We start from the raw sequence: 27,684 nt of genomic DNA, 5'->3' as shown, positions 1-27,684 counted from the left end.
TATATTCTATCACTTTATTTAAAACATTCGGACAATGTTTAGGTATCCAGAATGAGATTTTCACTCTGCAGCGGAGTGTGCGCTGATATGAAACTTTGTGGCAGATTAAAACTGTGTGCTGGAACGAGACTCGAACTCTGGGCTTTACTGCAAAGCTGTGAGGACGGGGCGTGAGTCGTGCTTGGGTAGCTCAGACGGTAGAGAACTTGCCCGCGAAAGGCAAAGGTCCCGAGTTCGAGTCTCTGACCGGCACAAAGTTTTAACCTGCCAAGAAGTTTCAATGTTTAGGTAGTTTATCGATTCCATGATGGTACAAACCTACTGGTTCTGAGTTGAAGAGACCGTCAAAACATGTTCGATGTGCATTTTCGCCCGCAAACAAAGTTTCTGGACGATTGTTCGATAAGGAATAACCTCCTGCATTTTTTTGTTTGTGAAATCAGCAAAGTGCGATTTTGTGTAATAGGAACATGCGATGCAGCTTTGTTGATCGTTTTTCGTACACTGCGACAGAAAGCTGTCTCAGATGTTGGCCCGAATACCAGCTGCGTTGACCACACACCTCGGGAGCAATTTTTTTTTGATCCACCAGATTCGAAATATCAGGCGATTATTATTAAACTGGTGGTGTTCCGAGAGCTTCATACATTACAGGATGCTGAAACATCGCGGTTACGTTCATTAATCCTTGCGCTTGTCGAGTACGCTGAAAAAATTAATAGTTCCACTTTGTGCATGACGTGAAACAATAGTGCTGTAAGCAGTTACGATGTAAAAAGTATCTGTTTTGACGTCAGTGTGCTTTTTGTCACTTGGCGACACGTGTTAATTGTTTTGTGTAGTGACTGTTGGTGTAAAGAGTGAAGAAGGTTGAAAGTTGAAGTTCTCCATAACAAACGCAATGTCTATTCAGAACACCAGCAATAGCAGTGACGCATTGCTGAATATGACCGACAGAAAAATCTGCAGAGAGGCCGAATGTCAATAAATAGGCTAAAGAATATGATCCAGATATTTGGAACAACGGGAGAATTAGGTGGTGCAGCAGGGAGAAGGTGGCGGCTCATTTCCATGGCAGTTGGTGATGAAGCTCCTGCAACTGTAGCTCACCATGCAGAACATGCCTCAAATTCTGCAGCCAGTGTTCGAGCTGTGTCACTGGAATTATATTTCCCTATTCAACAGTTCAAAAGATCTTGTCGTGCATTTTACATCAGTATCCCTACAACATTCAGAATGTGCACCAAATGGGGCACCAAAATGGGTACATGACCTTGACTTTGCCCTTTATTTTTTGGCACCCATGGAAATGGATGACATGTGGCTGGGGAAAATTCTTTGGACGAACGATGCGCATTTTACTCTACATGGTTCTGCGAATGCACGTATGTGTTCCTTGCATATGGGATTCTACTCCGCCACATGTTGTTCACTTCAATCTCCGTCCATTTTTATTCGAGGGGATGACACGTACGGGCCTGTTAGATGTACAGTGTCATCTGCACTTCGTGAGGCTCTTCTCGTGCGAACAGTGATTCGAGCTCTGCAAGAACGCAATTGCTTTCAGACCACTATTTTCATGCATGATGGGGCAACACCACATGTTGCTTACCACGTGAAAGATTTGCTTCGAGAAACCTTCAGTAATGAAAGCATTATCTAACGGCATCTTCAATACATGTGGCCCTGCAGATCCCTCGACCTAAATCCATGTGACTTCTGATTGTGGGGATGTCTGAAAGATCGTGTCTATAGGGATTTATTGGGGCTCTTCCTCATCTGAATGATAGCATACGACGATATATCGCACTCATTACACAGTTATGCTACGACCACCGACGACGACGACGATGCCGTGTTATGGATGCAGCAAGATGCTGAGTCGAGAGACCATATTGAATCCATAATGTATCTTGTGACAATATCCTACCCGGCCGGGGTAGCTGAGCGGTTCTAGGCGCTACAGCCTTAAGTTAGTTCGGTTTAAGTAGTTCTAAGTTCTAGGGGACTGAGGACCTCAGAAGTTAAATCCCATAGTGCTCAGAACCATTTGAACCATCTTTGAACAATATCCTAATAAATGTGTACAATATCCTAATAAATGTGTCAGAACCACCACTATCACGTATTTGATTATTCCTCCCCGTCTGCTACACCCACATCACATACTGACTGCTTACAGCACTATATTTTCACCAGGGGGAAGAAAGTGGAACTATTATTTTTTCAGCATACTCCGCGAGTGCACCGATTAATGAACATACCTACATTTCGGCGTCATGTGATGTATGCAGCCCGCATTGCAGCACTCGGAACAGCTTCACTCTAATTACAACCACCAGATGTGTTACGACCCGTGGCTCTACCCTTCATTCGCTCCCTGTGAAACCCTACATTTCAGCAGTATAATGCACGACCGCATGTTGTAGGTCCTGTACGGGCCTTTCTGGATACAGAAAATGTTCGACTGCTGCCCTGGCCAGCACATTCTCCAGATCTCTCACCAATTGAAAACGTCTGGTCAATGGCGGCCGAGCAACTGGCTCGTCACAATACGCCAGTCACTGCTCTTGATGAGCTGTGGTATCATGTTAAAGCTGCATGGGCATCTGTACCTGTAAACGCTATCCAAGCTCTGTTGGACTCAATGCTCAGCCGCATCGAGGCCGTTATTACGGCCACAGGTGGTTGTTCTGGGAACCGATTTCTCAGGATCTATGCACCCAAATTGCGTGAAAATGTAATCACATGTCGGTTCTAGTATAATATATTTGTCCAATGAATACCCGTTTATCATCTGCATTTCTTCTTGGTGTAGCAATATTAATGGCCAGTAGTGTTCAAAGTGCCGTCAATGCGAACAAGAGGTGACCGAGGCGTGTAACCAATGGCACCCCATACCATCACGCCGGGTGATACGCCAGTATGGCGATGACAAATACACCTTTCCAATGTGCGTTCACCGCGATGTCGCCAAACACGGATGTGACCATCATGATGCTGTAAACAGAACCTGGATTCATCTGAAAAAATGACATTTTTCCATTCGTGCACCCAGGTTCGTCGTTGAGTACACCATCGCAGGGGCTCCTGTCTGTGATGCAGCGTCAAGGGTAACTGCAGCCATGGTCTCCGAGCTGATAGTCCATGCTGCTGCAAACGTCGTCGAACTGTTCGTGCAGATGGTTGTTCCCTTGCAAAAGTCCCCATCTGTTGACTCAGGGATCGAGACGTGGCTGCACGATCCGTTACAGCCATGTGGATAAGATGCCTGTCATCTCGACTGCTAGTGATACGAGGCCGTTGGGATCCAGCACGGTGTTCCGTATTACCCTCCTGAACCCACCGATTCCATATTCTGCTAAGAGTCATTGGATCTCGACCAAAGCTAGCAGCAATGTCACGATACGATAAACCGCAATCGCAATAGGCTACAATCCGACCTTTACCAAAGCCAAAAACGTGATGGTACGCATTTCTCCTCCTTACACGAGGTGTCACAACAACGTTTCACCAGGCAATGCCGGTCAGTTGCTGTTTGTGTATGAGAAACCGGTTGGAAACTTTCCTCATGTGAGCACTTTGTAGGTGTCGCCACCGGCGCCAACCTTGTGTGAATGCTCTGAAAAGCTAATCACTTGCATATCACAGCATCTTCTTCCTGTCGGTTTAGTTTCGCGTCTGTAGCACGTTATCTTCGTGGTGCAGCAATTTTAATGGTCAGTAGTGTAACTGCGAGATAAATACTAGAAATTCAAATAAGAAAATGACAGGTGATAAACGCCCTCAAAGCGCCGCGCCACTGTGCCTGGTCGGACGCCTCCTGACGTCAGGCGGTGGGTTGAATGTGGCCGGTGGCCGATCGACACTGAAGGGCGAAGAGCGTGAGTGAACTGTTCAGATCTTGACGCAGCCGCAAGCTGTTTTGCGGAATTGTTTCTGGAAGTTTCTGCTATTACTGATGAGTTAGAAAGTGAAGCGAATTATCTTTGAAGTTCCATCCCATTGATAACTTTAGCAGATAGCCGAAAAAAAAAACAGAGGAACGAGTGGACTCGAACTTGTTTGTTTGTGTCAACATTGTGCGACTTTTACCACGAGCTGATACAGCACTGCAACTCAAGAAGAAGACGACACTTCCTATAGACACTTCCACGTCTTACAGTGTAACCAAATCGTGCACATGCCCTAACTTAGAATTCTGAGGGCCGGCGGGTTGTATTCGTCGCCTTAAATGAACGATTTGGACTTTGTATCTACGTCTAACACGGGGTCCGCACCTACTCGTCATCGCTGATTTCGTCCAAATTTGTGCGAGGCATGAGCCACTTATGTTAATGTCTCACCTGTACGGGAAATACATAATGGATGTATGAGCCCGGGTTACAAACGCATCGTTGACGACAAATCGAAGTTTAGGGTCTGGCCGTGAGACGGCACGGATAGCCAAATGGAAAGGCGACCGCTCGTGGTGAGTGGAAAATTCGGGTTCGAGTCCCAATGCGGCACAAATTTTCATTGTCGTAATTCCATTTTACAGCCGATGCTTGTCCATATTCCAACTGTGAATGCTATTAATGTACGAAAGAGATTCTGATCATAGGTAAAGTACACCAGTGGCAAGACGCAAAGAATACTTCCAGTGAGCGATAACAATGGCGACAGCGCCACTAAAGCAAAGTTACTAAGCACAGTTTTCCAAAATTCGTTCACAAAAGAAGACATAGTAAATATTCCACGATTCGAATGAAGAACAACTACCAACATGAGTAACTTAGAAGTAGCGAAGCACCTTATAACACTTAAAAAAGGCACGGCTTCTGGCCCAGACTGTATGACAGTGAGGTTCCTTTCAGAGTATGCTGATACAATACCTTCACACTTAGCAATCATGTAGAACCGCTAACTGATAGAAAGAACTGAACCCAGAGACTGGAAGGTTGCACAACTCACACCAATATCCAAGAATGGAAATAGGCGTAATTTGCTGAGTTGCAGACCCATGTCACTAACGTCGGTTTGCAGTAAGATTTTGAAACATATTCTGTGCTCGAACATTATGATCATCTCGAAGAAAACGAATTATTGACAAACAGCCAACACGGATTCAGAAAATATCGTTCTTGTGAAACACAACTACCTCTTTTGTTCCGACGAAGTAATGAGTGCTATCGACATGGGACGTCAAATTAATTTCATATTTTCAGATTTCTGAAAGGATTTTGACACTGCTCCTCACAAGCGCCTTCTAATTAAATTGCGTGCGTCTGGAGTGTCGTCTCAGTCCCCCACAGACATATTAAACCATGCTGCCTGTATAGCCGTCCATAATCCCGAAGGTGTAGCCAGTGCAGGATTTTGTGCACGAACTGATCTCTAGATTATGCCCCATAAGAGTTCCATGGGATTCATATCGGGCGTTCTGGGTAGGCAAGTCATTCGATCGAATTTTCCAGAATCTTCTTGAAACCAATTGCGACCAACTGTGCCCTACTGACATGCCGCATTGTCATCCATAAAAATTCCCATCGTTGTTTGGCAACATGTCTCCAAGTAGCCGTACATAACCATTTCCTTTTCATAACTGGGATTCACAGTCACGTGAAATTTTTTGAAAGACATCATGTTTACGCCAGTGACTGTTAAACTTTTTATTTCCACTATTGCAATTTCGGCCTTAGGCCACTAACAAGTGCAGTTCAAATACAAAATGTTTATTACAAAGATCGTTGTGTATTTTGACATTAAATGGATTACAGATATTATTTTTCTTCTGAGTAAACGATGTAAAACCTTCACATTTTAACTACGAAGTTTTTAAAAAAAGCTATGAAGAAATAAATTATGTTCTGTTCCTACGCCCATCTAAAATTAAGAGTAGGTTTTTAATAAATTAATGTTCCATAATTGTAAAACGAGTGCATAACTCCATGCTTGCTAGTACAATCGCTGGACTGCAATGGCGCTGTACTCAGAACATAAATAATATCTGTAATCCGTTTAATGTCAAAATACACAACGATTTTTGTAATAAACATTTCATATTTCAGCTGCACTTGATGATGGCCTAAGGTCGAAATTGCAATAGTGGAAATAAAAAGTTTAACAACCACTGACGTAAACATGATGTCTTTCATAACCATTTCCAGTCAATGAGCGGTACAGTTGGACTAGAGAACCTAGTCCATTCCATGGGAACACAACCCACATCATTATGGAGCCACCACAAGCTTGCATTCTGCCTTATTGACAACTTAGGTCCATGGTTTCGTGGGGTCTACGCCACATTGGAACAACACCACCAGCTCTTATCAACTGAAATCGAGACTAGATCTGATCTGGCCACGGTTTTCCAGTCATATAGTGGCCAACTCATCTGGGCACGAGCGCAGTAGAGCTGCTGGAGGACTTCAATTCCTCAAGGACATCTTTTTTCAGTAATTTCGTACCATTATGTTTTATTAGATTCAAAAACTTCGATACTTTTCTGTCTAAAGCATCGAGCAATAGTCTAAAGCATCGAGCAATAGTAAGTTGCCTGCTGAGTGTCAAGCTTTTATTCCAATTTTTACATTCAGTGCCTGAAATAATAATAATTTTAAGTGTTACATTGTCTCTTTCTTTAAACGGCAATCAACCTAGAGCCACTGGATGTAACTACCCCATATTATCATTTTCAACCTTGTCAAAGGCAACGTATGGAGCAGTATCCGTTGGCTGACGCTTGTTGCTTTACAAAGCACCGTGTGGTTTGTGGAGCACTGGTGCCCTGTACTGCAGTAACACACGAGTTACTTAGCCTGTTTGCTGCTTCAACCATATCTACGCCAACTGCGACCTCAGGGCCATGTGTTTCACTCGAGTTTGCATTCTTAGCACAGTTGTGAGAGATGACCTCATGTCCGCTCTGGTGAAGGTGACTGTTGCTTCGCTCTATTGAAATACTTCGTCTGAGACTGCAAAATCAAACATCCGTCATTCGACCTCCATCTGTTAAGGTTGTAGGCTGCAATCTCCTGACGTTGCACCTTGACCCAGATGGGCAGCAGAAGAATGCTGAGAGGATGAAATCCCAAATTTGACAGGAAAGGTTGCTTTCGATTCCTTGGTAAGCTTCCTGATCGTCGGGCGCGATGTGTGTTTCTGTCGACTGCTGTTAGGTTTGCGCGCTTCCATTTCAATGGTAGTGGTTGTGACGACGCGTCATCCACTAGAATCTCCGTGTCCTCACATGGCGATAGAGCCTGTCGAGTGGTCTCCACATTAGTCGTTGCGAAAAGGGTACAACCTACAGTGGGACTAGTGCGGTCGCTGTCGATCATAGTGTCCGATGCCTTTGTGGATGGCTGCACAGTTAAGTCAGGGAAACGTCGCAATCTTATTCCGTTATTGAGATTGCCAGTAACTGCTGAACTGCCTCACAGATCACTGAATTACGCCGAGATGTTTACAAGTGGTAATCATAATGATTTAATTAATACTGCGGGAAAACAAAAGTTGTGCTATGAATTTTTTGTTGGCATGTACATTTCAGCAGTAATGTCACACATTCAAATCACCGCCCCGGCATACCGTAACACGCTGCTAGAAGAGCCACACCAAAATGGCGTAGCCCTCTGATGAAGTGGAGTATCGTACGGTGTCCGCCTCCTTAGGTTGAGTGGGTTCGATTCCGGCCAAGTCGGGAGAATTTCTGGTGCTGTGTTTTCTTTGTCATCATTTCATCATCAGAGGCATTCAAGTCACACCATGTGGCACCAATTGAAAGGACTTGCAACTCTGCAGCCGAACTTCCCCAGGTGGTGACTCCCGGCTATCAGTGCCATATGATAATTATCATTGAGCGGTAATTTTTTTCGGAAAGTTGTAGTTGTATCAGACCAATTCAGACGGCTAAAGAAAACATCTGGATTGGCCTGATACAGCTGCAACGTATCCGTCGGTATAGAAAACGAATTAACGCAGGAAGTTCCACTTTAGCAACGGGGGTTACGCCATTTTCTTTCGGCTACTCTAGTACCGTGTTACGGTATTCTGGCGCGGGGATTTCAGTGTGCCGTTACTGCCGATGTGTACCTACAAAACAAACAAAAAAATCAATAACGGAACTTTTATTTTTTCTAGTTGATATTTAATTATTTATAACCAATCCTTCCATACAATATCCTTGTCTATATTAAAGATATCTAAACTGTAAAATTAAATGAAACTAAGTGGTTCCAAAGATCTTTTCAAGTGTCGAACATCTATTATGTTTATATATAGACTGAAGCTACGAATGAAAATTTGTACCAAGGCCAGGATTCGAACCCTGGTCTCCTGCTCACTAGGCAGATGCGCTAACTACTACGCCACCCTAGCTCAGTGGCTTTGCACAACTGCACGGGTTACACTAGCAGGCCTCCACCTCAATCCAAATTTCCATTCACACTTCAGTTCCCTTGGTATTTGGCACCACATCCCTCAGTAGGGCATCCAACAACCCTATCAATCGATGTCAAACCGAATAATTGCTTGCATAAGGGCCAGAGGTTGATCAATGCGTTATTGACTTGATCGATTTGTGAAGTTCTTTCTCTTGACTAACTTATCCAATTTTTCTCAAATTGTAATCATTTGTTTGTCCGTACGTGTTTACGTGTTTGTTACATCTACCGATTATAATTCCGTCCTGGTCCTTTTTTTTTTGTCTTAGAGGGTACAATGCAAGAGTCCCCCCCACCTGTCGCGGTCGCGTGTCGTCCATCCGTTGGGTATACAGATGAATTTGGTAACCACTAAGGCCTTGCAACATGCTTACACGCAAAAATGTCGGGAAACCAAAAATTCCAAATAACCTTGATGAAAGATACCTGGAAGCTGTTACTCAACATCAAAGAAAAGTACATCTTCCCCACACTTGTGATTACTTGGCACATGGTGCAGAAACGGCCAACTCTAGTCATCAGATCATTAGGGAAAGTGTAAGACAACGAATGTATTTAGCGTCTGTAACATGGCTGGCAATCGTGTCGCACACAAAACATGATAATTTATCAGCAGCAACATCTATCGGTATGAAGGTCAACTATCAAAAGGAAATCTGTAACACATAGTGGTTCAAATGGCTCTGAGCACTATGCGACTTAACTTCTGAGGTCATCAGTCGCCTAGAACTTAGAACTAATTAAACCTAACTAACCTAAGGACATCACACACACCCATACCCGAGGCAGGATTCGAACCTGCGACCGTAGCGGTCGCTCGGCTCCAAATTGTAGCGCTCAGAACCGCACGGCCACTCCGGCCGGCCAACACACAGTGGAGAACAAAAGTTGTGGCTAGGGGAAATGCGATTCCTACTGGCCTGTTACAACAGTCTCGAGATTATGACAACATTTTAATATTGTTACGAAATTATAAACGACTTGTGCCAGAAGCAATGTACACTGAAGAGCCAAAGAAACTGGTACACTTGCCTAATATCGTGCAGAGCCCACGCGAGCACTCAGAAGTGCACAACACGACGTGGCATGGACTCGAATAATGTCTGAGGAAGTGTTGGAGGGAACTGACACCATGAATCCTGCAGGGCTGTCCATAAATTCATAAAAGTACAAGGGGGTGGAGATCTCTTCTGAAGAGCAAGTTGCAAGGGATCCTAGATATGATCAATAACAAACATGTATGGCGAGTTTGGTGACCAGCGGAAGTGTTTAAACTCAGAAGAGTGTTCCTGGAGCCACTCTGTAGCAATTCTGAACGTGTGGGGTGTCTCATTGTCCTGCTAGAATTTCCCAAGTCCGTCGGAATGCACAATGGACGTTAATGGATGCAGGTGACAGACAAGTTGCTTACGTACGTGTCGTATCTAGACGTATCAGGGTTCCCATATCACTACAACTGCACACGCCCCACACCATTACAGAGCCTCCACCAGCTTGACCAGTCCCCTGATGACTTGCAGAGTCAATAGATTCATGTTGTTGTCTCCATACCCCTGTACGTCTATCCGCTCAATACAATTTAAAACGAGACTCGTCCAATCGGGCAACGTGTTTCCAGTCATCAACAGTCCGATGTCGGTGTTGACGGGCCCAGGTGAGGCGTAAAGCTTTGTGTCGTGCAGTCATCAAGAGCACACGAGTGGGCCTTCGGCTCCGAAAGCTCATATCGATGATGCTTCGTTGAGTGGTTCGCGCGCTGACACTTTTTGATGGCCCAGCTTTGAAATCTGCAGCAAATTGCGGACGAGTTGGACTTCTGTCACTCCGAACGATTCTTTTCAGTCGTCGTTGGTTCCGTTCTTGCTGGATCTTTTTTCTGCCGTAGCAATGTGGGAGATTTGATGTTTTACCTGATCCCTGATATTCGCGGTACATTCATGTAATGGTCGTACGGGAAAATTCCCACTTCATCGCTACCTCGGAGATGCTGCGTCCCATCGCTCGCGCACCGACTATAACACCACGTTCAAACTCACTGAAATGTTGATAACCTGCAGTTGTAACAGCAGTAACCGATCTAAAAACTGGGCCAGGCACTTGGTATCTTACGTAGCCGTTGACGACCGCAGCGCCGTGTTCTGCCAGTTTACATCATCCTGCCTATAACAGTTTTTTTGGCGCTTCAGTGTACATCCAACGACTGTTGTTTAGCTAGTTACTCAGTGTGCTTCAAATACGCAATTACAATGTCTACAGTGATTTCTCTTACGGATTTCTGACATAGGTAAACCATGCGGTCAAGATGTGAACTCATTAAAATGAGCCGGCCGCGGTGGTCTAGCGGTTCTAGGCGCGCAGTCCGGAACCGCGCGACTGCTACGGTCGCAGGTTCGAATCCTGCCTCGGGAATGGATGTGTGTGATGTCCTTAGGTTAGTTAGGTTTAAGTAGTTCTAAGTTCTAGGGGACTGATGACCACAGTAGTTAAGTCCCATAGTGCTCAGAGCCATTTGAACCATTTTTTTCATTAAAATGACACTGAACTATCCTGAATAACATAAAACAACTCACAATAACATATATGTGACTGAACAGTCGATTTTTTCCATGAAATACATATGAATCTGAGTAGAACTCACCTGCAGACGAAATATGCAGTTCTGTTGAGTCCGTGAGTGCAATGAACGCCGATCAGAGAGTCTGGGAAAGAAAGAGACATGGAAGTAAGTTCAGACAATACTGCGCCACAGTTACTGAAGTCATAAGAATGCATTAGCAGTAGAACAGGGCCTCAATACAAGACACGAGCTGTTGGAGATCATTCCTTGATGTGATTTAGTAATACGAATAAAAACCTAAACATGGACCGCTTTAGCTCTGAATGAAATTTTCAATGTGCAGTGGAGTGTGCGCTGGTGTGAAACTTCCTACCAGATTAGAAGTATGAGACAGACTGGGACTCGAGCCCTCGATCTTTCTTTGTCTTTCACGAGCAAGTTTTAGCTTTTGCTCAGTTTCCACCGAGTGTGAGCAAAGTGTCCTACACATAATATAATAACTATCATACAATAACACAATATAATAATTAGGCATAAATGTACAGAATTGCTTAATAGAATAGCAGCAATCACAAAAACAGGCATCTCAAGGTCATCTTGCTGCCGTACATTGCCCAGTTAGTGATAACTTCAGATTTAGTAAAAATTTCGAAAAAATTTAGGCATCACTACTTTTAGTCTATAATATGGCGCAGAGAATTCTTGCCAGCCGCTATTAAAAAAATTAAAAATCATCTTACGAGAACAGAACCACTGACATATTTGGACTGAAAAAATATATGAGTATTCCGAAAGTTTATAGATGCATCTGATACATATTTTATCGTGAAAGAAACTGAGATAAGAAAAACTGTTCCGCCTATGTAACGAAAAATGTCGTCGCCGATGAATTTGCGTTCTGTTAGACCTTGTAGAAACTTAAAGCAAGAAAGTTACCAAAAAACTGTAAAATTAATTTGGTAACATTTAAAACAAAATTATTTCATCTTTCCACCTACGAACGCATTTTATTTGTGAGACTCCGTGCGCGGCAGCGCTCTACTACTTGTATGACACCGCCAGGATTTTGGTCCCGACGGCTCGCTTTGATACGACCGAGAGTATTCCCTGCCTACCGAAAACTTTTTGTTTCCAGCTCTTACTGATCCTCCGTCACTGTACTCATCACCCAAATCACCGATATACACTACAGAAAACTGACTGTAGGTACTTTCAGGCCACTATTTACGTTAAAGGCGAGAAAAGTACATTTCAGCGTATGGTTTTATCAAAGCCCACTTTTACCGAAGATACTACAAGACTGTTGTCCGCAGGAAACAATAAATGCATTTTACACTAAATTCGTTCTTGCGAATTTTTGGCCACCATTATACTTTCCGATCAAAAACCAAATGAGCAGAAAAGACAAAGAACGGAGGTCTCTGAGCAAGAATAATGAATTTTTTTCCAGAAATCACCCTGTATTTGCTTGCAGTCGGATACTCTCATCTGACGTGGTATCTACTTACAGTTATAAATGCTATCTTTGGTCTAAATCGTCGTATTCTGTACGTTTCCGTTTTCATTTATATCCCTTTCTTGGAGAATCAAAACACAGGAACAGGGTGTAACCTTGAGGTGCCTAATTTCGTGAGTGTCACTTTAGTAGTAGTAGTAGTAGTAGTAGTAGTAGTAGTAGTAGTAAACAGCTGTACGTTAAACGGCGCCTGTAGAGACTGCAGTGCAAAGAGGGCTTGTAATTTTATTAATAACCATTTTTCACGAAATATTTTCTGAAGAATCGCACACAGGAACAGCGTGACTCTTTTGGAATGCACTACACATTTCGTTTATTTCACATCTGCACCGATTGTTTTCACGCTGGGATCACAATTTTGGCTACTGCTAGCCATCCACGTTTCATCTACCGTTTTAAATAAGCGAAGACTTTTCCGGACCTTTGATTTTTATATACATTATAGGCACAAACACACATAAAGAGGGAGAGGGAGGGAGGAAGGGAGGGAGAGAGAGGGGGAGAGGGGGGGGGAGGAGGAAGGGACGTCTTCCTTTCTCTATGTATTAACTGTTAATAAGCAACCGTGAACGCATGAAGCGGAGTTAAGTCCATTACGTAATCCGTATTGACTACTGTGGTTTGGCAGTCTATATATAGCATAAGAAACTAGGGTCAAATGAAGTTGTTGTTGTTATCTGAGCTGCACCAGCTGAAGAAGACATTCGAGACTGAGACACGTATCTCTTTTCTGATACGATAGGTGTCTATGGTTGACTATATGAATCAATAACTTGTTCGGAGTGACGCATTTTTCAGAGAGGCACTTCGGAAGACAACCACAAACAGATAGAGGCGTCAGAACAACAAAGTCACAACAGCGCTCCTCCCCGGGGAAGATGTAGGAAGCCTGCTTCATCATTTACGCCTAGATGGCGCCAGTCAGCATTGGCTATCGGGCGACACGGCTAACAAAACTGTCCCCGTATTAACATAAATTGACACCTCGGACGTCGCCAGCGGATAGCAATCACAGCGGGCACATGTCGCCCGTGAGACGACAACGGCTCGACTAGTCCCCTCCAAAAAACTGAGGACACACTTCTGGAGACGCTGCCATGTGCGACCTGAACTCGCCCGCGATAGTGCTCCAGCGGATTCTTACGGTAACAACAATGAGAAGATCGAAATCAAGCCAGGTGAACAGCTCACTCGGCTCTTCGCTTCCACAAACCGACAAAATGCGCAATGTGCATTCGATCAACCATATTATGATTACAAATCTTCTGATTCCTTCACCTCCTGAACGCGAAGATAAAACCGTTACAATGAACTCAGATAAAAAACATGATCAATAGTTATTTTAAAAATGATTACTTGTTTAGCTATTAGAAGCTGCAGTTATTCAAAAGTAAACTTGTTTAGCTGGTCTTAACTGCAATATCGTCTATCCAAACAAGTTTACGTTCGAAAATTGATTGACTGCCTCTCTCTCGCCTCTGAGGACGTCTTCTGCAGCGGAGGACCAAACGATACGCACGGAAACATGTCGTAGACCACGGCCTAATGTTCATAAAATAGCGTCAGTATAGATATAACTAACGACCGTGAAAACAAACGTTTTATGATAAATATTACAACGGTACGTTGAAGAAGTGGACAATGACGCTCCGAACACGACCCCAAGTCCAAAGCAGCAAACCAAATAAGTGCACAGTGCGGTCTCACTTTTCTCCTTTCCCTATTTTACCAGTATGTATTTCTTTTGCCACGCAAACGGTCAAAATGCATGTTACTTTTTGTTCCCTGTAAATCTTAGGCTGAACATTGCATCTTTCATCCGAGGAAAACACGCTGGGAAACTTGAATGAAATAGCCGTGACTCCTAACTTCATTCACTTTAAGATCCATTAGACTGACGTTTATTACCGCTGTTGATACTAAAGGTGCAAGACAGCCACACTCAGGATTCAAATAGGATATTCCACTGCTGACGAACAAGGAACAACACAGGTGGGAAATCATATGAAAGCTTGTGTTGCAAAGATTTGTGATGATAATGGACTATCTGAGAAGACAGTGAGTGTAGCACCAGTCGGTGTATACAGGGTGTTACAAAAAGGTACGGCCAAACTTTCAGGAAACATTCCTCACACACAAAGAAAGAAAATATGTTATGTGGACATGTGTCCGGAAACGCTTACTTTCCATGTTAGAGCTCATTTTATTACTTCTCTTCAAATCACATTAATCATGGAATGGAAACACACAGCAACAGAACGTACCAGCGTGACTTCAAACACTTTGTTACAGGAAATGTTCAAAATGTCCTCCGTTAGCGAGGATACATGCATCCACCCTCCGTCGCACGGAATCCCTGATGCGCTGATGCAGCCCTGGAGAATGGCGTATTGTTTCACAGCCGTCCACAATACAAGCACGAAGAGTCTGTACATTTGGTACCGGGGTTGCGTAAACAAGAGCTTTCAAATGCCCCCATAAATGAAAGTCAAGAGGGTTGAGGTCAGGAGAGCGTGGAGGCCATGGAATTGGTCAGTCTCTACCAATCCATCGGTCACCGAATCTGTTGTTGAGAAGCGTACGAACACTTCGACTGAAATGTGCAGGAGCTTCATCTTGCATGAACCACATGTTGTGTCGTACTTGTAAAGGCACATGTTCTAGCAGCACAGGTAGAGTATCCCGTATGAAATCATGATAACGTGCTCCATTGAGCGTAAGTGGAAGAACATTGGGCCAAGACATCACCAACAATGTAGAGCGATGTAGAGCAATGAGTCGCATGTCAACACAAGCACCGAAGTCAACATTACCTTCCTTCAATTGGGCCAACTGGCGGTGAATCGAGGAAGTACAGTACATACTGATGAAACTAAAATGAGCTCTAACATGGAAATTAAGCGTTTCCAGACACACGTCCACATAACATCTTTTCTTTATTTGTGTGTGAGGAATGTTTCCTGAAAGTTTGGCCGTACCTTTTTGTAACACCCTGTATATTCAAGGTGTAACGCATCCACAGAATGACCAAGAGGGGAATCCAGAGAATAACTATCCGTTTACGGAATGCCCCTCGTACATACAACGTGCTGATAGAGCAAAAGAAGATTTCTTTATTGCTCTGTACTAAAAATAGTTTAAAAATCAGATGTATTACAGTGATGTCCGCTTTCTGAAATAAGAGCACTAACTCTGCGCTTTTTACGTACAAGCATTGGGTTTTGACCGTTTCCCTCACCACAATACTGTAGTTTTCATGTTTAACGCCCTAAAGACACGAGCAAAGCTCAAATGGAGAAGTACATGCAGCTATTTAAGGATATCACGGAGGTATGATATCTTTTTTACTGGGTGATTTGAACCCTGATCCTGCCGTGCACAAGTCTAGTGGGTTAACCATGGCGCTCGGTGTTCGTGCAAGAATCGTAAAGAAAGCTCGCATGCAATTGTGCAACCATGTTTACACTTATACAAGGGTTGGAACTTTAATAGTGGCAACTATTTATTTACAGCTCGTACAAAGTAGATACGTGTTTCAAAGTTTTACTGACCTTCAAAGTAGTCACCAGCATTGTGTACAACCCGTTGCCAGCGATTTGGAAGTTGTAGAATACTCTCAGCAGTGCCAGTTGTGTTGACAGTTCGAGCTGCGCCGTCTACTGCCCAACGAATTTGTAGCATTTCTGAAGCTAATGCCGTGAAGTGTTTCCTTCAGTTTAGAAATCGAGTTGAACACAGGAGGGCTTAAGTCAGGGGAGTGCAGTAGGTGGTATAGCACTTAGCAGCCCCATCAGTCAAACAAGTCAGGAACAGCTTGCACTGTACGTGCTTGAGCATTGTCCTGCAAAATGATGGTCAGGTCCTGCAGAAAGTGTCATCACTTCTGTCTCTATGTTGTTTATTTTTGGAATACAATCTACGAGCATCTTAGAGACAGAAGTGATGACACCTTCTGCAGGACCTGACCATCATTTTGCAGGACAATGCTCAAGCACGTACAGTGCAGGCTGTTACTGATTTTTTTGACTGATGGGGCTGCTAAGTGCTACAGCACCTACTGCACTCCCCTGACTTAAGCCCATCTGTGTTTAACTCGATTTCTAAACTGAAGGAAACACTTCACGGCATTAGCTTCAGAAATGCTACAAATTCGTCGGGCAGTAGACCGCGCAGCTCGATCTGTCAACACAACTGGCACTGCTAAGAGTATTCTACGACTTCCACATCGCTGGCAACGGGTTGTACACAATGCTGGTGACTACTTTGAAGGTCAGTGAAACTTTGAAACACGTATCTACTTTGTACGAGCTGTAAACAAATAGTTGCCACTATTAAAGTTCCAACCCTCGTATATTGACGTCATGACACTATTGCTGGGTATTACAAATGGGAATCTACTCTACCAAAACTTGTGAAAACACGAAAAAGAATAAACGTGGTTGAAATTTTATATTACATATTAAGTACATAGTGATGCACAAATGATTACAATTACAGAACCGTGCGGGATATCACCGAACACTGCAAAGCCGAGACCTCGAGATAATTTCACTTTCTCCATCATATCATCTCTTGTCCCTGACATGAATGTACTGTGGGAAATCGTTTACTGTAACGTTCTATTATGCACAACGATGAGCAGTCCGAAAGACGTAACTAAACTGATGAGATCACGCCTCATTGTACAAGACATGCTTTAATCAACCCACCGATCTCTCTCATTATATGGAAATAAGAACTCTGTCATAACTTTCGTTCAGGGGAGGAAGAGGGGAGGGAAGCAGAGAGAGAGAGAGAGAGAGAGAGAGAGAGAGAGAGAGAGAGAGAGAGAGAGAGAGAGCACCTTGGTGCGAAGCCAACAGTTCCAATTTTTCGCACGGAACAGTTTTTGTTTAGAAATTCAGTATCGGTGCCAAAATTTTACAACTGGTCAATAAGACTAATACCCAAGTCTTACAGACACGCCCCAAATGTGACAATCAGCAAGGTATCAAAGCTTTAGTGTTACAACTATAAGCAGCTTCCTTCAGATTTCATGCACGGAATGAAATTCTTCGTTTACTTAAAAATAAAATCGGATAAGTTATGACAAACATGAAATTACCAGACATTGGTGAAACTGTTCTTCCAGAATCAAAGTAGTGCATTCATCATGATGATACATTATGATGATGAAAACCCCGAAAAAGAATAACAAGCCAAACAGTTGCCCAAAACGTTATGAGAATGAAAACCCAGAAGCAGAAGAATAAACCAATCATTTGTCGAAAGTAACCATTCCCCCCGGCAAAAACATTACTCTACTTTACACTTCTAACTTTTCACCTTGAACGCGCATTTCGTGAATGTTGTTATTTTAATTTACCTGAAACAACACCCTGCATCCGGAATAATGAAAATTAGAATAGTCACACCTCTTTTGGTATATCAAAATCGAACATTTTGAATGTAGATGTCCTTGGAGGCGGTAGCTGAAAACATTTCTGGTTGTTCACCTGCATTACTCCACAGGACATTCGGTTTAGTTCCTACACGATTAGTTCTGGCCTAACACAGACACTAACTGTAAGAGTAACGTCCGAAGAACCATAATTTTTGAGAGATCCTAATTGCCAGTTTGAAGGAAGATAGAGCATATCCTGCAACTGGTTCATTTTCATATGATGTATTTGATTTAAAAAATGAAATATGTTTATTAAAATACATGATACACAATATTCGAATGTATATAAAGCGGGCCTCCTCCGGTTGCAAGGCGTACACTGATCTGCTTACATAGCTCCTACAAAAGGCTACTGAGCAGGCATACTCTCTTCAACTGATTTGTGTTCCGTACGAGAGCCAGATACATCGAAACTTTTATTTAGCCCCTCGAAACGAAATGATGTACTTGATGTCAGTGGAAAGAGGTTACCAATGATAAACAGTTTCACTCATTTCAGCGTGGAGCAAATACTCTCTCGTAGCCAAGTAACACAGCAGCAGAAAAACAAAATCATCACTCTCTTCTTTCCGTAATTTTGGAAAACGCTAGAGCCTCAAAACAGAACATTTAGAAGACTGTTTGCTGTGAAAAGGCGATAGACCCTTTTGTACGAAGCTGCACAGTAATAACTTATCTTAGGGTAATATCTGGGACATTCAGATACAGCGTGGACTGATTTCTAAAGGCCAACGCTGTGTCGTAAATGCTACAGAGGAAAGGATAATCTCGTCAATTAGAATCTAGTGCACAGGGAAAGTAACATCCTCTTTTCTCCGGGCTTAGGATCAAGAGACCAAACTGCTGACTTTTTCCTCGTCACCTTCATCATCACGTGTTCCCTAAGCTGCATTTTGTACCGTTTTAGTGCTAAATGTCGTCGTAACTGTCTCCGAAGAGTTTATCAGGGTGCCAGGCGCTCTGCCTGCCTGACATTTAGCGGTACATAAGCAACGCTTTTCTTGAAAAAGTCAGATCTAAGCGCCGATTCCCTGGATTGTGAGCAGTGCGAAGCCGTGTCATTGGCGTATATCACTGCCCACACATTCAATAGATTAATACGAGGAGGGATGGAAAATTAACCCACAATAATGTTTTCCCCTGGTATTGCAGCTGGAATGTTGACAGTTCACAACTATATAGTTTGAAGTTTGCAGTACGGAGGGTATTTTGTTTCAATGTGGAGCTCTAACGAGAGAAATCTGAACTACGAAACTAACATGGCGCGCATGTTACTATCGTCAACCTGTGAAGAGCGGCGAAGTGTAATTCGATATTTGTGGGACAAAGGACATTAACCGAGTGAAATTCACAGGAACATGCGTGGTCGTGTATGGGGACGACTGTATGGATCGTAGCAATGTCTCCAGGCAGCGTGCATTCCTCCAAGAGTGCCATGTGAATCTTAGTGATCTGCCACGCTCCGGGCGGCCGGTAACAACTGCAACTCCGCAGAATGTCGGAGCCATCGAGGCAGCAATTTTGAACGACCACCGTGTTCAACTGCGAACATTATCGCAACACTTCAACATTTCCCACGGTGCAGTGTACGATATTGTTTCTCGACACGCTGCAATTTCGTAAAGTTAGTGCTCGACAGGTGCCTAAGAACCTGACATATCCACAAGGACCAGCGAATGATGATAAGCTTGGATCAATCACGCGTCAGGCCGCATGACTTTCTCAAAGGAATCGTCACTTGTGATCAGTCGTGGGCGCACTACTACACGCCCGAAGCCAAGCAGGCCTTTACGGAGTGGAAACATGCTGGTTCTTCAGTGCGAAAAAATTCAATGTGGCTCAGTCTGACAGGAAAGGGCATAAGGCGGTGTTCTGGGATATGCATGGTGTGTTTTGGGTGGACTTTGCTGAATGCTGTAGCCTACGTTAAATCTTCAGTTAAGTTGCGTTGTGTCCTTCGTGACGAACGCCACAATATTATTGCTGACGGTGTAGAACTACTTCATGACAATGCTCGCCCCCATGTTGCTGCTCCTCTTCGTGAAAAAATCGCCAAATTTGGGTGCTCCAGCATCCAGTCCGAACATTGCACCGTTTGACTTTTATCTATTTGGTCCTACGAAGAAATTCCTGGTCGACCAACGCTTTGTGACAGATGCGGAAGTGAAATCAGTAGTCCGCAGATGGCTGTACTCCAACCAAACAGACTTCTACGAACAGGTCATATCGAAACTGGTACCACGATGGCAGAAATGTGTTAGAACGTTGGTGACTATGTACAAAAGTAAGTAAAATATGTAAAGTCATTTGTGTTTTTTTTATTTGTTACATATTAAACTTTTTATAATAAAATTACTGTGTTTTACTTTCCGATCTTGCGTCATATTTATTAAACGTGACAGATCAGATGTGTGTGAAATCTTATGGGACTTACCTGCTAAGGTCATCAGTCCCTAAGCTTACACACTACTTAACCTAAATTATCCTAAGGACAAACACACACACCCATGCCGGGGGAGGACTCGAACCTCCGCCGGGACCGGCCGCACAGTCCATGACTGCAGCGCCCTACACGGCTCGGCTAATCCCGCGCGGCTAAACGTGACAGCAATAAACGTTTTCTACGACTTGTTTTCCGCAATTAGTGAGTGGACTAAGAAGACCACAAAAATGAAAGAAGTGGAGATACACTGAGCTGTATTATTACGAGTACAACAGGCACAATAGTCAAGAAGAGAGGTCATGCACAGAAGCTAAATGTAGTGCCAACAGACGTCAGAATTCTTGAGTGATGTGGACGGAAGTATCATCAGCTCCAGTTGTTTGCACATCGCTCGTCATTTTACAAACCGCAATAAACTTGTAATCTGTATCTTGGAATTCTCGGCAATTATACAACGATTCACAAATAATGGCGGATTGAGACACAGACGGGGATTGCAGTGTCGCGCTTCTAGCGACGGTTATGACTCTATAGGTTCCTACACGTGCTTGTCTCTTGAAACCAAGTGGTTATCCTGTAAATTATGTCTCTCGCTTGCTTATACAGAACTTGCCACTTATGAACACTATCAGTGGCGACAGCTCGATACAAATGGAATAACAATTCACTAAATGACTCGCTACGATTCACTACTGAACGCACATGTGCTGTCGGAGGCGCGTGACGTAGATGCGCAGAACAAGTATAGACTCGACTGCCATCGTTCGTTACTCCAGCTGTAATACCGAGCAGTGAGCCCTTCTTCGACAGGGCAAAGTCAACCGTTTGACGCCGGTTGAAGATGTTGTTGTCCCACTGAGAGAGGTGGGGCGAGTGGCGCCAACGACGGGGCGGAGCTGGGTTCGAGGCCGCTGCCGCCGCCGCTGCCGTCGCGTGGGGCCCCATCAGTCAAAGGCGGCGGCTACCGCTGTTTGTTATCGGCGGTCGCAGCATCAATCTCGGCGCTGTCCGCGGCTGCGTGGCCACACAGCACGCGGCTGCTCGCCTCGCCTCGCTCTTTCCGGCGCATAATGAGCTCGCCAGGGCCAGCGGCTGTTTATTCAGGCGGCGCGGCCGGCGCGCCAGCCCGGCCACCGCTTCCGACTCTCTCGGCTGTCCAGGCCCCTGAAGGGGTCAGCATCCTTACTGCCACTGCCGCTGCCGTGTCCACCATGGCGGACGTCTGTTCACAGTAGAATAATATGGAGAGCTGACTCAGCCGCATTAACATCTCTTCTGGACTTTTAAACACATTATAGTTTTCAGCTATATGCCACCATGTTACTACTGCACTTTTCTAAAATGTCCTAATCATTTTCTATTAGACAGTCATATCGGTCTCTCCGTATCTCCTGGAATCCAGCAGCGGACTCCCTTGGTTCACGACCACCCATTTACCTAGCTACAAGTCCCAACAGGTCCCACTTCATTTTCATTCCGTTCACAACGACGTCTTCCATCCATTCTGTTTCCTAACCCACTTGTTTGTTTTCCTGTCTCTCCTAGCAGTTTTCAACGTGTACTTCTCTCCTCGCTGAGCCATCCTCCGTATTAGCTTGGTCTCTGCATAGAAAGTCCCTATTTCGCTGCGGTAAGTCAATACTGATAACAAGACCTATTCTCTGCCTTCCGCTTTACACACATCGGAAGCTTGGTTTTGAGAATTCTACTTAATTTAGCAAAGCACCCCACGCTCAGTTCCACTTGTGGATGGTACACAAGAATGGCGTCTATCGCTGAAAGAGCGAATTTTTCAAATTTTCATGTAATCGTCATTAACAACATGTGCGTGAGACATACTATGTGTGTGACTCGTCCTACCACATGCACCCTTGAAAACTTGAGAGTCGGCTCTTCCGTCATGAACTATACTTTCCTGGGAACGTGTAAAAGTGGCGTTTTTTTTATCGTCTGCGTGATTTTTTGCGGTAAATGAGGATGCCCAAGCACAGCTGCAAATCTCTACTATAAATCTTGCTTTATCTGTATTTTAGTCCAAGGTGGAAAGGGTCTCAGAGCGAGGAAACATACCCACAATGGGTCAGACGACGGCCTCGCAAAGGAACTCCACTGTGTATGAATTACCCCTTCATCCATTAAATCTACTTCAGCACATACTCTCTCCACAACTAAGTTTAAGTGTTCAATAAAATCTTCTCGGTTTACAAGCCGCGTCATTTCGAATACAAAACTCGAGCTTTTCGATAGCTGTCTCCGCCATCGTCATCAGGAGTTGATATCAGCGAATGCCGGGTGGGTTGCACAGTGTTCTGCTTATATGGATGGAATGGAAGCGTCTGGAACCATCCACAGAGAACCGGAGTGGCGCATGCGCGGAAGACAAGTTGGGCAGACAGCTTCTAGCGGCTTCCGTCGCCGCAAGACCGAGTTGCGTCACATGGCGCGAGTGGCTGGCGCCACGTTTGAAACAGCCCCTCCCGCGTCCCTACAACCGTCAAGCCTAAGTCTTTCATTTCGCTCAATATCCAAAGCCCACCCCTGTGCCCTACTAAGGGTGTACGCCTGGTCTCTGTTGAAGCAGTTGCTATTCTAAATTTCGGCCGATTTTTTAATAACAGAACCCCAGTGTGATGGTCTTTGAGGCAAAATTATCTTTTTTTCAAATTGTATGTTATACCCGTTTTCTCGGCAATGTTCGGCCACGTCCGACTTCTCAAATTCCCTTTTGTCTGATATGTTGTGAATGGAATGCTCTGCACAATGCTCGGCAACAGTGCGAATGATTTGACCATGTAATTGCTACCACATTCAAAGGGGACACCATATGTATGCTTCAAATGCTGAAATTGTGACTCTAGATGATCGTCGTCAGAAATCTTTGCGCTTTGTACTAACGCGTCCCGTACCGCTTTTGTGTGTACATGGTGGTGAAAATGATTTGCGTTTAAGTTCCCGTCAGTGTGCGTAGATTTCTTGTACACTGAATGACCTTCCGTTCGACTAAAACATCCAAGAACGGAAGCTTGCCATCCCTCTGCAACTCGACAGTAAATTTTATGTTGAGATGGACACCGTTCATGTGGTCTACAAACTGCTGCAGTACATTCTCGACATGAGGCTACATCAAGAAGGTGTTGTGCACGTACCATGGGCAGCAAAATGATCGCAACCTTGCAGGGTTCAGAGCTTGCTCCACAAAGAGCTCCACGAAAAAGTTCGCGAGGCCGGAGACAGTGGGGATCCAATGGCTATGCCATGTCATCTCGTAATATTCGCTGCGGTACAAAAAGTACGTTGTCGTTAAGGCATGGCGGAACAGCTTGACGATCTCAGGTGGAAGCTGTTGGGCCAAAAGATCCAGTGTGTCTTGTACCGGCATTCTCGTAAAAAGTGAGGCAACGTCCAGGCTAACGATTATGTCATTTTGGCCTACCTTCATTTTTCTGAGGGTCTCAACGAATGACTGCGAGTTAATAACGTGATATTCGCAGTGCCCCAATTTGGGTGCTGATAACCCCGCCAGACACATACGTTTACGTGGTCCCTACACCTTAATCTTACAGGACTCTTATCCCGCCGTAATGGATTATTCTGACTGATATCAGTAGTCAAATAATATTAGCTTAGCACCACGTGAATGAATGATCGTGGGCTAAGGAAGTTCGCTTTTAGATTTAAAATGATCAGAAGATCGATATGACGATCTGATAAACAATGGTTGAATGAAATTAGAAGACGTGCAGTAGCAATTTGGATGCCTAGACATTATGTATGAGACAGGCGAAATACCCTCAGACTTCAAGAAGAATATAATAATTCCAATGCCAAAGAAAGCAGGTGTTGACAGATGTGAAAATTACCGAACTATCAGTTTAATAAGTCACAGCTGCAAAATACTAACGCGAATTCTTTACAGACGAATGGAAAAACTGGTAGAAGCCGACCTCGGGGAAGATCAGTTTGGATTCCGTAGAAATGTTGGAACACGTGAGGCAATACTGACCTTACGACTTATCTTAGAAGAAAGATTAAGGAAAGGCAAGCCTACGTTTCTAGCATTTGTAGACTTAGAGAAAGCTTTTGACAATGTTAACTGGAATACTCTCTTTCAAATTCTGAAGGTGGCAGGGGTAAAATACAGGGAACGAAAGGCTATTTACAGTTTGTACAGAAACCAGATGGCAGTTGTAAGAGTCGAGGGGCATGAAAGGGAAGCAGTGGTTGGGAAAGGAGTAAGACAGGGTTGTAGCCTCTCCCCGATGCTATTCAATCTGTATATTGAGCAAGCAGTAAAGGAAACAAAAGAAAAATTCGGAGTAGGTATTAAAATTCATGGAGAAGAAGTAAAAACTTTGAGGTTCGCCGATGACATTGTAATTCTGTCAGAGACAGCAAAGGACTTGGAAGAGCAGTTGAACGGAATGGACAGTGTCTTGAAAGGAGGATATAAGATGAATATCAACAAAAGCAAAACGAGGATAATGGAATGTAGTCAAATTAAGTCGGGTGATGCTGAGGGAATTAGATTAGGAAATGAGACACTTAAAGTAGTAAAGGAGTTTTGCTATTTAGGGAGTAAAATAACCGATGATGGTCGAAGTAGAGAGGATATAAAATGTAGACTGGCAATGGCAAGGAAAGCGTTTCTCAAGAAGAGGAAATTGTTAACATCGAGTATAGATTTAAGTGTCAGGAAGTCGTTTCTGAAAGTATTTGTATGGAGTGTAGCCATGTATGGAAGTGAAACATGGACGATAACTAGTTTGGACAAGAAGAGAATAGAAGCTTTCGAAATGTGGTGCTACAGAAGAATGCTGAAGATAAGGTGGGTAGATCACGTAACTAATGAGGAGGTATTGAATAGGATTGGGGAGAAGAGAAGTTTGTGGCACAACTTGACCAGAAGAAGGGATCGGTTGGTAGGACATGTTTTGAGGCATCAAGGGATCACAAATTTAGCATTGGAGGGCAGTGTGGAGGGTAAAAATCGTAGAGGGAGACCAAGAGATGAATACACTAAGCAGATTCAGAAGGATGTAGGTTGCAGTAGATACTGGGAGATGAAGAAGCTTGCACAGGATAGAGTAGCATGGAGAGCTGCATCAAACCAGTCTCAGGACTGAAGACCACAACAACAACAACAGACATTATTTTGAGGGGTAGCTGCCAATAATCCCTGCACCGAGATTTGAATACGTGACACACAGAAACAATTTTCTAATAATGCGATCTCATTTGTCGCTGACGAAGCACTCGAATTTTCCACGGAATACGTATGCCCCGTATGGTCCAGGTCAGCACATGCGGAACAAGTCAATCCAAGTCTAAAGGACACGTGCTGACTAACAACGGGATGCATGAAATCCACGACACGGAAAATCGTTGGATTTCCAGGTCCTCAAGAGCGAAACTAATGTTTTCCAATAGCATAACAAACATACATCAGTAATTCAGGGCTGTATTCCTGTGAATTTGTCGTTCGACCATTCGAAGAAACTGGGGCGATCTGTACATCTTTCCTATAGCATCGTATGCTTTCCATTACTTTATGAAAAAATATATCCATGGCAGAGGCAGGCGAATATTCAGACTTGGAACAACTTTGAAATATAGAAAGGTATTGGCCGCACAATTCTTTATTAAGCGGTACGCGTTACAAAATTTCATCATTAGATGAAGCTGCGTGCCAGCTTCCGTCTCATGATACAATTTTGAAACACGTAACGTTTAATAAAGAATTATGCGACGAATACCTTTCTATATTTCTTAGTTGTGCCAAATGGTATGCTTTGTTCTCCAGGGACTTACTGTTTGCATCTAAGACGTGAGACGCCAGTTCTTTCCCATATTCGATATAACCTCACCGAACGAAATATTAATCACCCCCTTAAAAGAGCGCGCTGACCGCTTTGGAGCTCTGTACATGGTACAGGACTGGAACAGACAGTCATGTGACCTCCACCGCTGACGTAACACATGGCAGTGAAGTTGTTTGTATGTGGCAGTTGGCTGTATGGAGACAACGCAGAAAGATGGGTTAACGTGGCAGAATGGCTGAAAGAAGCTGCTACGTTCAGACGAGCACGTTATCACACCGCGAGTGATGATGTCCACCTTGGTGCATCAACGCAGGCTCTCCGACGAGTCGAAAGCAACGGTTTACCACTCGAAGCTTTGCAACACGGCCTAAGAACAGTGGTCGCAGAAAGATACTGACCGACAAGAACCAGAGGCTAGAGTCACACCTTATCAAGGAGAATTCTCCCAGTGAATGCAGGTCCATTTCCCGAGCGATCATTCCGAAGGAAACTGCAATGATCATGTGGAGTCGATAGCTCCCAAAAGGCACAACAGCACTTTAAACTGCTCGGCTTCATTGCGCCAAGCAACACACAGTCTTGATAGTAGCTGACTGGAGGCATGTACTGTGGGCTGTGAAACGAAATGATCCTACGGTATGGGAAGATCGGCCGCCGAGTTGCAAGGTTTTTCAGCCGACGCCACATTGGGCGACTACAGTGTTGATGATGATGATGATGATGAGGTAAAAACAACACCCAGTTCACGAGCGGAGATCTCCATGCGGACGGCAATCGAACCCAGGCCCGCTACATGGCAGTCAGAAGCTCTGACCACTCAGCTACGGGCGGACTACTGTGGCCTGAGGACTGCGTAAGTTGTCTCTTTTTAAATCGTGCTCGGTGTCGAGTGCAACGCTGGCCCAGTGATGCATTTAACCCCAGTATGTGGAGGATGTAGTCCGCCTCCGCAGCTGAGCGGTCAGCGCGGCTGACTGCCAATTGGTACCGGCAGATATTTTTCTTTGGTGGGGGGACTGGCTACACTCAGCCTCCTGATGCCGATTTAGGAGCTACTTGGCCGAGTAGTAGTGTCTCGAGGTCATGAAAGCGACCAGGAAAGCGGTGTGCTGACCCCACGCCCATCCATACGGCATCAAATGACGCCACTGGAGGTCGGTCGGAACGGATGAGTCCGCCAAGGCCTGTGGAGAGTGTTTACATTTGTATGAGGAGGATGAACACGATGTCCATAAATTATCTTTACAGCTTATGATCTTATGAGTTTAATAATTTTATACTAGATATTAACAAATTTTTTTCAACGCGTGACAAGATAACTCACATTTTCCCCCCTTTTTTTCCTACCTTCCAGGTGAGGCAATTATGACACACAACTGAACTTGAAAACTTGATGAAATGTGGACGTCGCATGAGAAAGTTCAATGTGTGGCCCATTTCATAAACACGACGTCTGATACCCAAGTGCAACGAATCTTTA

The 27,684-nt window shown here is 44.2% G+C and overlaps 1 protein-coding gene and 1 non-coding gene across 2 annotated transcripts in view; both read right to left on the bottom strand.

Moving 5' to 3' along the window:
• Positions 1-27,684, bottom strand: part of LOC126088737 (uncharacterized) — a 471,473-nt gene that overhangs the window by 45,905 nt on the left and 397,884 nt on the right. Inside the window, exon 7 of the mRNA XM_049906860.1 lies at positions 11,065-11,125. Within this exon, the coding sequence (XP_049762817.1) occupies positions 11,065-11,125 (61 nt within the window). The remainder of the gene's footprint in view (positions 1-11,064; positions 11,126-27,684) is intronic.
• Trnat-agu (transfer RNA threonine (anticodon AGU)) lies at positions 8,290-8,361 on the bottom strand. Its single transcript has one exon. It is a non-coding gene; the product is annotated as a tRNA-Thr (tRNA).

Source organism: Schistocerca cancellata, chromosome 1 (assembly GCF_023864275.1).
Source record: "Schistocerca cancellata isolate TAMUIC-IGC-003103 chromosome 1, iqSchCanc2.1, whole genome shotgun sequence".
NCBI lineage: Eukaryota > Metazoa > Arthropoda > Insecta > Orthoptera > Acrididae > Schistocerca > Schistocerca cancellata.
Note: the sequence above shows the minus strand (reverse complement) of the source record. Positions and strands in the feature narration are given on the sequence as shown.